Here is a 12,583-nt window from a genome sequence, read left to right as displayed (position 1 = left end):
AAATCTTATATGTTTAAATGGGCGACTTTGATCCAACTTCATGGTTATCACATAATTAAAATTTCCTAAAACCTCAAAGAACACTAAACCCTAAAAACCTTTAAAAGCTCTGAACCCTAAAAATCTTAAAAGAAAAACCATACTCCTTAATCCTAACTCAAAGCCCAAACCTTTAATCCTAATACTAAGCCTCCCCGAACCGTATATTAAATAAAAAAAATTAGATACAACTAAGATATAATGCTTTTTATCATACTTGAAAAAACAAATATCATCAATTTGTAAAAGATTTGTAATAAAATTGTAATACTCCTAGCAGCCCTCTTTAAAATTTTGAAATAATTGAAGTTTCAAGGGCACGTTTTTACATTTTATTTGGAATTTAATTTATGGCTTTGGGTCCATTTAGACTTGGAAGTCAATGTCAATTCCAAATCTACTCTAGTCATCCATAAAAATGGATTTTGGCATCGGGCTATATATCCACATCTAAATTGGCATTGGATTTTCCAATTCTCAATTCAAGATCCATTGAAATGCCAAATCAATGTTTCCAAATGAAAACCCTTTTTTCTTGTCTACCGCACGAATACAAGCTAGAGAGCATAACCATTCATGTTAAATTAGTAAATATTATTTCATGTGGTATTTGAACGAAGAATTTGAAATTCAAAAAAAAAAAAAATTAGACTAGTAGGATTTAAACTGATAGAAATTTCAAATCCATCATTTTATATTTTTGTTATTTAAATATATTTAAAATTAAGAAATTAAAATATCACAATATCATCAGACTTCAATTGGCTGACTTGTCACCGATATAACTGCATCTTTCTTTTCAAACCAAAGGTATAAAACATAATTCTCTCTTTTTCTTGATTTGTTTTCTAGCTATGACCTGGCCTTCTTTTATTTTAAGTAATATGAATCAAACATTCAACCCAAATAAACAAGATGTAACAGCATGTAGGCAAAGCAACAATTGGTATAAATGTAAACCTTAGTTTCCTTTTAGATAAAATTACCAAATAATTAAATCAACTATTTCCCAACTTAAATTTTTGGGATAACTGATGATTTAATATGATATCAAAGCAAAGGGTCATAATTCAAACCTAGTTTCCATGCACTTGCAACTTTAAGTACCTCCATAGCAAGAGGACTAATGATTTATTAAAAGAAAATCAATGAGCTTGTTTTCTTACAATATACAGCAATGATACTTGAGAAACAAAATAATGAAGAAATTGAGCATATTAATGGGGACTGGGAATACGCTGCCTGGATATACCTGATTGATAGAAGTTACGAATCAATAGAGAGAGTTGTAGGTGTAGCAGGTGGCAATAATGGAGGATACGCAAATGACGAGTGAAGGAAGCAGGGTGGCATTCAAGAGTCGACTATTCCCCAAGTATCCGGCCAAGGTTATCGTGCCATCTGCGATCACTCGTGCAATTGTCCCAGCTTCTGTTGATAGTAGTCCACCATTATAGGTTCCACGGGAAAGCCGGGACGACATGACCCGAGAAAGGAGTGCCAAGTTAACACCTGGATCAAGGATAGAGGAAAGTCATAATATAATATGGTCAGGATCTAAAAGAACTCAGGAGCACATTCAAATATTCACAGAGATCGAGGAATTATACTCCTCGCCCAACAAAAAACAAAACATCTTTAGAAGATCACTTCCTCTGCTTGTACTAAACTGCATTGATTTATTTCAAATATTTAATTTTATTGGAATTTGGTGATTTATCATGTGCAGTTTTCCTCTTCTCATACATGTCATCGTTAGAAATGTATTATTGTATTGAAAGGGAAAAAGGGTGTTTCTGACTTCTTGTTTTTTTGTAATTTTTCCCTCATGTGTGTGTATATATATAGATTTTTTTGTTTGCTAAGTAATGATTATATATCAAAAAGCATAGAAGAGCGCAACCCTAGTATACAGGAAGTACACAAGAGAAACACCTAACTATAAGAAGAAAAAAGAACAAGGAAATCAAAATAACTAATGGGGCGAGCCAAGCTGCTGTCAAAGTGAAAATAGTATAAAAGAAGGCCGCGTGAGCTCCTCCAAGGGTCTCTTAGAGGTCCTCAAAGCATCTCGCATTCCTTTCTAACCATAAGCACCACATGAGGCAGAGAGGAACCATTTTACACACAATAGCACTCCGAGAACGACCTCCTAACCACCAACAATCAAACAAACCCGCCACACTACAAGGCATGACCCACGACAACCCAAACCGACTGAAAATAGCATGCCATAAAGAAAAGGCAATCTCATAGTGAAGAAGAAAATGATCAATAGACTCCCCATCCGATTTGCACAAGCAACATCTGTTGATCACAATAAGATTTCTCTTTCTAAGATTGTCAATGGTAATAATCTTTCCTAACACTGCTGTCCAAATGAAGAAAGCCACTCTCGAATGGGCCTTTGTATTCCAAATACTCTTCCAAGGAAAAGGACTAGCCTCTTTGATTGTAAGAATATTATAGAATGATCTAACATCGAATTTCCACTTACTAGGCAAAACCCTCCGAATTTTGTCCTCCCTTTCCCTTCTCATTCTATGGGAATACAACAAAGTATAGAACGAAGCTAGCACTTCCAGTTCCCAATTGTGAACCAACCAAATGAAACTAACATTCCATTGAAGGGACCCACTCGTAAAATCCATGTTAGCAGCAATAGACACATTCTTCACACTAGCTATGTTGTGCCTGGAAAAACTTCCTTAAATGTCGAGGCTCCACACCACACATCATTCCAGAATTTGATTTTGGACCCATCACCTAGATCAAATCTGGTGTGGCAAGAAAACAACCGCCACCCCCTACTAATATACCTCATGAGCCCCACCCCATGCGACCTAAATGTATCAACAGAGTGTCAACAACCCCACTCAGAACCAAACTTGGTGTCCACGACAATTCTCCACCAGGTCTCTCTCTCATGTGCATAACGCCACAGCTACTTCCCTAACAAAGCTCGATTGAACACTCTCAGGTTCTTGATCCCTAACCCACCCTCAGAGATAGGAGAACAAACCTTGTCCCAACTAACCAGATGATACTTAAACTCTTCACTTAACCCACCCCATAAAAAATCACATTGAAGCTACTCTATACACTTTGGCCACAAAAACAGGTAAAGGGAAGAGAAACAAAAAATAAGTAGGAAGATTAGAGAGAGTACTCTTAATAAGAGTGACCCTACCCCCCTTAGAAAGATACATCATTTTCCAACTTGCCAACCTGCGATTAATCTTTTCCATAGTGTCATCCCAAATAGACTTGGCCTTAAAGCAAGCCCCCAAAGGGAGACCTAGATATTTCAAAGGCAAAGAGGTCGTACCACAACCCAAGACACCAGCCAAATCACCCACATTATCCACATCACCTACCGGAACCAAAGTTGATTTGGCCAAATTTGAAGCCCCTTTTTGGACAAATCCTAATCTTCATATGGTATCAGAAAGGTCTTAAGAATTAATGAAATTCATTCTTGTTTTTCCACGCCTCTTCTCTCTCTTACAAACAGTTTTTTTTTTCCTCCTCTTTTCATGCAAATCCGAATTTTGACACTTACCATAAATAACAAAGTAATTAAACTTAACAATATCTCACCTTCAAGTACTTCGGCAAAAACAAACATTATGAGTCCTGAACAGACATACTGTGCCACAGTGTATGGACTAAATATATGGAAGCTCAGGAGTACGCCTATACAAACCATAATTTCAGATGCCATTAAGATTTGCCTGCAATCATAATAATGAGAATTATCGCATCAACAGTTTATGGGAAACATATCCAGAACTTTAGATCGCATACTTCTTTTGCGTGTGAGTGTGGAGGCAGGAGAAATTAATGATACTAAATGCATTACAGAAACTAGAGATCAAAAGCACGTTACTAATTACCTGTCTTCAAACATATTGCTAATGTAGTTTCCAACAACAATGTTTACTGGAAGAACCGTGAGGCCAACGCAAAAAAGAAAAATCGCCACTGTGCTCGTGGACCACTGAAAGTAGTATGTGGTAATGACACTAGATTCTGAAAGTAAAATCTCCATTGCGTATTTGAGCATGAAATATATCAATAACTGTACCTGATGAACCATAGAGTTTCAATTATACATAGTGCAGAAGTTTGTAGAGTTTCAGCTCCAACCAATGATTAATGGCAGAAAATATACAATTGAGAAGAAGATTTAGAGAGAGAGAAAAAAAAAAAAAAAAAACTTCTCAATGATTTTAACTCAATCTACTGGCTTGGAGTAATAAACTACATGACAGTGACCAGAAGATAATTGGGAGGATCTTAGTTGTTTAATCAACAGCAGCTCAATTGTAATTCTCTATTATCTTGAATAAGTCAAATAATGCAAGAAGCAAATTCATTGGTGCGGTTCCACTTCACCGAGCTGAATTAAAAACAAAAGTTCCTGATGCAGGATGTGAAATCTGATCGCATAATTCATCTAAACTATGCGTTTGAGTAAAGCATATTAGCATACCAAATTCTAATAAAGAAGCAGAAGAACATATCCAACTTCTAATTATATTTCACACGCAACTGGAATTCTAGCTGCATTCTAAAGAATAAGTGAAGTAGCAATATTGACACTCAGCTGATTAACAAGTTTATAAATCCATCGACATAAATATTTTTTGGCAATCTAGTAAAAATGTATTTCAACCTTCTTTTTTTTAAGAAAAAAGGAGGAAAGATAAAAGAACAATATTTATCCTTTTTAAAAAACAAAACCATGTCTGTATGGCAACTATGAAGTTATTTTTCATTTAAATGGCAATATCAAAGGTATACCTTATTTTATCAATTTTTCAGAAAGTCATATAAAGTTCAGAGTCATTTAAATACCTTTACAGAGGGAGTAAGTAGTCTATATGCTGATCTAATTGAAGTAGCTGCGCGGTGAGAATCCTCACAAACTTCTTCACTTTCATCACATTCTTGCTCCCCATCTTCATCACATTCTTGCTCCCCATCTTCATCTTGTTGCTTGTCTTCTGAACTAATAAGCAATGGTTGTTTAGGTCCGCTCTCAAGTGAATCATTCTCTATTGCTTCTGTCATCCAAAGTCCACCATCAGAATAAACGTTTCTAAACATTTCTAAGAGAACATTATTGTTAAAAGTGACAGTTTTTGTTACTTCAAAAAAATGATCAACAAGTAAATCACCAAGCGATTTACAGATTGATTGTGTCTTTTGGAATTTAACTAATTTTTAAAGTTTCTACAATGTCAAAATAATTTCTAAAAGAAAACTATTCGAATAGCTATGGTCACATTAAAGTGTTAATGCTTCCATTCAGCTTAAGAATGATCTAACGTACATTGACAGGATTGGATATGTGCAAGATCTCAACCAAAAAGTAGCACCATATAAATGAACATACCAGCATTAGATTCCTGTCGTATACTATTCTCCTCAATCTCACGAGAAGGTTCTTTAAATGAGATACACAACCAAATTAAGTATACAAGCCAGGCAACAGCCATAACCCAGCCAGGCAAAGTCTCTTCATTGAACGTAAGCTTGTAGATCCTGAAATTAGTTTGAAGAAAACCACCTAGAGCAGGACCACAAGCCATTCCGAGAGCGCTGGCACTAACAAAACCCGCTGATGCTTGCATGCGGTATTTCAGTGGCACGCAGTCACTAATATACCTCCGGTTAACAGCTCGGGCAGAACCCAGTCTGCAATTTGTAAAGTGTGACTTTGTTAATACATATAACGAAGTATAAATATAATAGAATCTCTAAATCTTACCACCTTATACTATTTCTAGCTTGAAGTTAAATTTGAGTCTTCTAATAATAATTTAAGATCAGGTACTGCACTCCAGTATGACAAAAATGAACTTCGAGTCTTTTCTATAACCACTAAATGGTTTCAAGTTTCTTGTGACCAGACAATTAGCAATATGGTGTGCCTCAATAACAGAGAAGAAACAAATCTTGTTGCATGTATTTTCATAGCAACATAAATCTACAACAATAGCAAAACAGTTTGGTGAAATGAAAATTTTTCTACTTGCTATGGGAGAAAAGCTATGTCCTGTCATGCTTTGTTTTAATAATCAATCCCTTTATGTTGTAAAGCCGATAATTTGGGTACACAAGTTCTGTATAGGCTCGAAGTCCTAACACCAGTTAAATTTCTCCTCAAAACACGTGCACATCTCTCTGTGTATGTGTGTCTGCATATATGACCAATCTGATTTGATAATAACTGATAGAAATATATGCATGTCTCTTTGTGTATGGTTGTCTGTGTATGGTATGTAAGTTAACACAGAACACAAACTTCAAGACATTTTTATTAAGCATAGCTGCAAAAAAAATTTAAAAGCTTAGATTTCCTAATCAGCATGTTTGCATGCCTCATGCTAGCATGTAAAGATCAGTCTCAAAAAAATGCACAAAAGCACATGCATGAAGTTATTCCTATCAAGCAGTGACACAAGAAGAAGAATAAGACTACTTACCCACAGAAAAGACGACCGATTAGGAGAACTGCTATTGAATTGAGATCATAAGCCAATGCGTACATGATGTTTCCCACGAAAAGAACTATACTGCTAAATACAAGAGGTTTGAAGTATGATTTATTTGACCACGCACTAAAATACACTGATGAAAAAACCTGTGCAACTGCCATTGCCCCAATCACAATGCCACAAACTGTTGCTGCAGCTCCAAGGCTCATGGAGTAGTCATCTGCTGTAGGGACAACAATATATGTATTGACCATATAAAGAAATGTGTTCGCCAAGTTCAAGAGAAGTGACATAAAATGGTATTCCTTATCATCAACCCGTTCCTCAATAGGAGGAGGAGGTAGCTCTTCTGGCATAATGAGTGCATGTTGCGCCAAAAAGTTGAGGAAATTTGTTGAGTGGGTTAACCTGTCCACTGCTGCTTTTATTGAATCAACGACAGGATACTGCAGATTAAATAACCTAGTAAATACCATAGTAACTCACCAGCTTTATGACTGCCTCCCAGCCAAATACATGTGTGTGTGTGTGTGTGTATGTGTTTGCAACAGGGAGTGAGAAAACACACTGAAAAAACCCATGAAAATTTGAGCAGGTTGCTTCGAGTATATGCAACAGAAACCTGAAGGGGAAGGGAAGGATGATCATATATTGATAAGTAGCTTCCTTGACGGTCCTGAAGTTCATGAAGATTGCGTGATATGGCTCCCACAACAGCCCCTATGCCCTGCAGGTTCCATTATCTGTCAGTAAAGTTCCATAAATCCAGGGACAATAGTTTTAGAAGTTTTCAAAGGTTAAATAGGAAAAGAATGTCTCCAACATCAACACAATACCACATGCTTGAACACCTGCTGCAGTTGGGAGTAAGGATGATTTGCTCGTGTTTTGACATAATCATTACTGAATCTATAACCAAGGCGTTTATCAAACTTAACACTGACGTGCGTGCATGAACAGTGTGCACCCCAGTGTTATAATTTTTTTTTGAAAAAAATATAAAACAGCCCCCTAAACTACCAGCCGTTTTCGATTTAGCCCCCTAATATTTCAAAAGTGATAAAGTAGCCCCCCAAACTACCAAATTATTGCATTTTAGCCACTCCGTTAGTAAAAACCGTCAATTTGGACCGAAATTGCAAAACGACGTCGTTTTGTTACGGGTAAGTTACTACAATGCCCTTTTATGAAAAAAAAAAATTGGGAAAAATATAAAAAAGCCTCCCAAACTACCAACCGTTTTCATTTTAGCCCCCTAATGTTCAGAAAGTGATAAAGTAGCTCCCAAACTACCAAACAGTTGCAATTTGGCGACTCCATTAGTCATTACTATCAAACATGATGAAAAAGTTAAAACTACGTCGTTTTGGCAATAGTAAGTTACCAAAATGCCATTTTTGAAAAAAAAAATAATATTAAAACAAGCAAGCAAAACGGTGCCATTTTGCTTGAAATTAGGGTTTCCTTACACTTACCAAAATGACGCCGTTTTGGTAAGTGTTAGGAATTAAAAGAAAAAACCCTAAACCCCACTTGCGTTTAGGATGGTGATGGATGGTGGTGGCAGGGGCAGCCGATTTTGAGAAAGAGAGAGAGAGAGAGGGACATTGCGTTTTTTTCACTTGAGGGAGAAGGTTGCCGGGGATAGAATGACGTGGTGGCCGGCAATTTGGGAGAGAGAGATAAATTGGGGTTGGGGTTTTTTGTGTGTGGGGTCTAAGATTTTTTCTTTTAATTCCTAACACTTACCAAAACGGCGCCGTTTTGGTAAGTTGAAGGAAACCCTAATTTCAAGCAAAACGGAGCCGTTTTGCGTGCTTGTTTTAATATGATTTTTTTTTCTAAAATGGCATTTTAGTAACTTACCCTTGCCAAAACAATGTAGTTTTCAATTTTCCATCATATTTGATGGTGATGACTAACAGAGTGGCCAAATTGCAACTGTTTAGTAGTTAGGGAGCTACTTTATCACTTTCTAAACATTAGGGGGCTAAAATGAAAACGGCTGGTAGTTTGGGGGGTTTTTTTATATTTTTCCCAAAAAAAATTTTTTCATAAAAGGGCATTGTAGTAACTTACCCGTAACAAAACGACGTCGTCTTGCAGTTTCCGTCCAAACTGGCGGTTTTAACTAACGGAATAGCCAAAATACAATAGTTTGGTAGTTTGGGGAGCTACTTTATCACTTTTGAAACATTAGGGGGCTAAATCGAAAACAGCTGGTAATTTGGAGGGCTTTTTTATATTTTTCCTTTTTTTTTCTTTTTTACTGTTTAAATATTATTTAAATTATATTTTAGGGTTAATAACATTTTTGGTACCTGAGTTTGCACTTTTTGATTTTTTCCTCCCTGAGTTTTAAAGCCGTACAAATCTAGTACCCAACCTTGGAAAAAGACAGAATTACTATCTCCGTTAGTTCAATCAATGAAATTAGCATGTGTCACTCCCATAATACGCCATGTGGCGTAAAAAATTAAAAATAATAAAAGAAACTTTTTTAAGTTTTTATTTTGTTATTTTTTAAATTAATAAATAAGGAAAAAGTTTTTGAAGCAAAATACAGTTTTTATTTTTAAAAAAATACCAAAATAAAAATTATTGCTCCAGAAACTTTTTTTTTTTTTTTATTTTGTTATTTTTTAAATTAAAAAATAAGGCAAAAGTTGGCCTCAAGTTGGGCAAAATAGTTGGGTCTTTAGCATTTTCCAAAAATAAATATTATTCCATAAAAATAACATTTCATTATAGGTCTATTCTACATATTATACGTGTCCTTAAAGTTTAAACTTTGGACTTTTGTTCAAAAATTGACTTATCTAAAATTAAGTTTAAAATGATAAAAAAAAATAATAATAATAAATTTAATTATTAAGTTAGTACTTTATTACTGAACAATTGCAATCTCAATCAGTTCACTTCTTAATCAAATTGTCAAATGCACGGATCTCCACGAAAATCACCTAACTTTATCATGTGGATTTACTTGATCCATTTTATTACGATGCAAAGCACACTATTTATGCGTTATAAACTTATAGACCAGTATTTGCTGCCTCACCATAATTATTTTTTTGGTTAGTTTGATGAGACAATTTAATAAAAGTAGTTAAAAACTCTCAATTTCGGTCTCATAATTTTAATGAAAAAAAATTGTGAGTGAATAGTGAGTGCTGTTCACTCACCTATTGAATAAAAAAGTAATTTTTATCTCTTTTTGTTTTTTATTTCTCTCGCATCCTTTAATAGTTAGAGAAAAAAGTAAACAAATCTTTAAAAAATAATATTTAAATAAAATTGTGAAAGTTGATTGATAAAATAGTGAGACTGATGGGGTGATCAACAAAAGTGAGTAGTTAAAATAATAATAAAAAAATATATACTTTTGGTTATTTTAGTGAGCTAATTTGGTAAAATAGACTTAAAACCTTCATTCTCAGCCTCACCAATTTGACAATATATATATATATATATATATATATATAGTGAGGGCACAGTACTCACTATTAATTTACTCACCAGATGAATAAAAATAATTATTTTTCTTTCCCCCTTTTTCTTTTTTGTTTCTCTCTCCTCCTTTAATAGTTAAAGAAATAAGAAACAAATATTTAAATAGAATCGTAAAAGTGGACTGTTAAAATAATAAGGCGGTTGGAAATGCTCTAAAAAATTGAATAGTTAAAATAAAAAATTTATATATTTTTTAATTATTTTGATAAATAAAATTTGACGAGACTGCTAATAATGAAAAATGCTTACCAATTTGACTGCTTCATTGCAGGTTCTGGTTTACCCTAGCGATCCACCGTTGGATGAGTCAAATGAGCGTGGTTGGTGGAACCCATTAGTGGTAGTTAAGCATGTGAGTGTTGCTGTGGAAGTAGTTGAATAATCTTAGAGCATCTAAAGCAGTGTAGCTAAAAGAGAGATATTAGCTACATTTAGCTATTTTTGTCTTTTTTTTTTGCTCCAACAGAATAGCTTCATATTAGCTATTATACCTTAACTGCTACAGTGAATAGCTTCATATTGCTATTCACTGTAGCACACTAGATTGTTGAATATAATATTATTTTCACATTATTTTCTCTCTTCTCTCTTTCCCTCAACGTTTCTCTCTCTTCTCTCTTCTCTCCTTCCCTCAACGTTTCTCTCTCTTCTCTCTTCTCTGTTCATGAATTTATGATACAAATTCAAGTCTTTTGAATGATCACCAAAAACTCCCCAAAAAAAATTGAATAGCATGCATATAATTGACAAACTAAAAATGAAAAAATAAAAATAAATAAAAATAACACACAAGATGATGCAAAAACAGTCGCAGCTCCAAAAAAATAAAAAGATTAAAAAATAATATTTAATAAAATAAAGAATCTGTTGGAGTTGATATTAAAAAATAATTAGCTAAAATAGAGAATTGTGTTTTTTGACTAGGTAGAATACATCTTACTGCTAGAGATGCTCTTAAAAGATCTTGTATCAATGTTGTGAATCCCCAAGGCCAAGTTTGTTAAATTTTTTTTGTTCTTTCTTTTGTTTTTTATTTGTTTATTATTAAAGCAAATATTCTAAACGTCCAAAATTATGGGCGATGATTCAAGTTCATGTGTTGGGTTTAAGTAATTAAACAAGTCAAATTCATTTGAAAAATGCTAGACATCTCAAATTTTTATTTCAAAAGTTGATTTTCAAATGATGTGTCACCATCTCATGAGTTGGTGACACATTTTCCAAAATAATAAATCTCATGAGATGGTGACACATCATTTGAGAACTAACTTTTGGAAAGAAAATTTGAGATGAATAGCACTTCTCAATTCATTAACCATAATTCTTTAATTTTGTATTAAGTTTGTATTGAATTTGCGAATCATGTTAAAAATTGTCATGTATCGGGTTCGGGTCGTGTCGAAATATGAATATAAGACAATATAGGTCTACTCTAACTCAATCATTTCAATTAAACAGATTAAATTTATCAACTTTAACCTTTTTAATTTCGTATCCTAATTTATTAGGACTTACCCTAGCTAGCTAACCCATGGCCATGTTTATTGGCATGTTATGATACGTTCATTCGTCTGCGTGTGTGATTCAATTGACAACTTAATAAAGGAGATCATGTGATTATGATTACATATCGACATGTCGCTCTCTTTTGTGCATACTTTGTTGGGATAAAACCCAATAATGGGATACCGGAATATCTCTCTTTGCTTCTGTTTGACGAAAGGAAAATCTTTAACCAATTTGTACAAGAAAAGGGTTTTCTAACCTCCCATCCTTTTGCGAGCATTCTCAGCAGACTCTTTATAAGGGAGTTTGTTTCCTAAGTTTAAGAAATATGTTCAAAAAATCGCAAAAAATATCACACAACAGACTTCCTAAATAAATCATAAACATTAAGATTGCTACAGTGGAACCCAATGTTTTGGGTTCTACTATTACAATTCTTATGATTATTAAAATATTAAAAAAAATGATTCTCTCTCTTCTCTCCCCTCTCCTCTCACAATTCTTTCTCATCTCTCCTCTCATATAAATAATATAATTAAAATAAATAAATATTTTAATGATATAGTGAATGATTAAGGGAAGCTATTGAGGTGTATTTTGACATAGGAAAGCAAAAGTAGTTTGGATCCTTAAATGTATGAAAAATGACGAGAAAGCTGCTGGGAATACTCTTATCCTCCACTCCCTATATTACGTTTTACCGATAAATCCATATTTTTTAGAAATTATTTTATGCCAAAAATAATTTGTAATTATTTTTTAGAAATTACAAGGGAATAGAAAGAAAAAAGGGAATTCGATCTTGTAATCTCCGCATCTCCAACCGATTGAAATACCTATTAGGACAAAAGGACGGGAAGCATTGAATTGAAGATGCCTTTTTTTTTACCATGTTCAGTTCGGATATATATATATATATATATATAACATGTTTGTATAAGAGAAGAGAAGAAAAATAAAATTAAAAAAAAATAAAAAAACTCGATCTCGTAATCTCCACTTCTCTAGAAAGATGGGAA

General features: G+C 34.0%; 1 protein-coding gene across 1 annotated transcript; it reads right to left on the bottom strand.

The window, feature by feature from the left end:
• Positions 1–1,272: 1,272 nt before the first annotated feature.
• Positions 1,273–7,872, bottom strand: LOC132174363 (SPX domain-containing membrane protein At4g22990-like). Its single transcript, XM_059586031.1, has 9 exons — positions 7,844–7,872; positions 7,382–7,484; positions 7,168–7,272; positions 6,534–6,991; positions 5,441–5,742; positions 4,900–5,108; positions 3,936–4,126; positions 3,640–3,773; positions 1,273–1,551 (listed from the first exon to the last, which is right to left on the bottom strand). Exons 1-9 carry the CDS (start codon positions 7,870–7,872, stop codon positions 1,313–1,315), a joined length of 1,770 nt encoding a protein of 589 aa, XP_059442014.1. The 3' UTR covers positions 1,273–1,312.
• Between the last annotated feature and the right edge of the window lie 4,711 nt (positions 7,873–12,583).

This window comes from Corylus avellana, chromosome ca3 (assembly GCF_901000735.1).
Source record: "Corylus avellana chromosome ca3, CavTom2PMs-1.0".
Lineage (NCBI taxonomy): Eukaryota > Viridiplantae > Streptophyta > Magnoliopsida > Fagales > Betulaceae > Corylus > Corylus avellana.
This window is presented reverse-complemented; position numbering and strand designations above follow the sequence as displayed.

Coding starts and splice junctions, on each gene's coding strand:
- LOC132174363 (XM_059586031.1), bottom strand. CDS start 7,872: ATGACTAATGGAGTCGCCAAATTGCAACT. Junction 5,109..5,440: donor ACGACAGGAATCTAATGCTG/GTATGTTCATTT, acceptor TTTGGATGACAG/AAGCAATAGAGAATGATTCA. Junction 3,774..3,935: donor AGCAATATGTTTGAAGACAG/GTAATTAGTAAC, acceptor TTATGATTGCAG/GCAAATCTTAATGGCATCTG.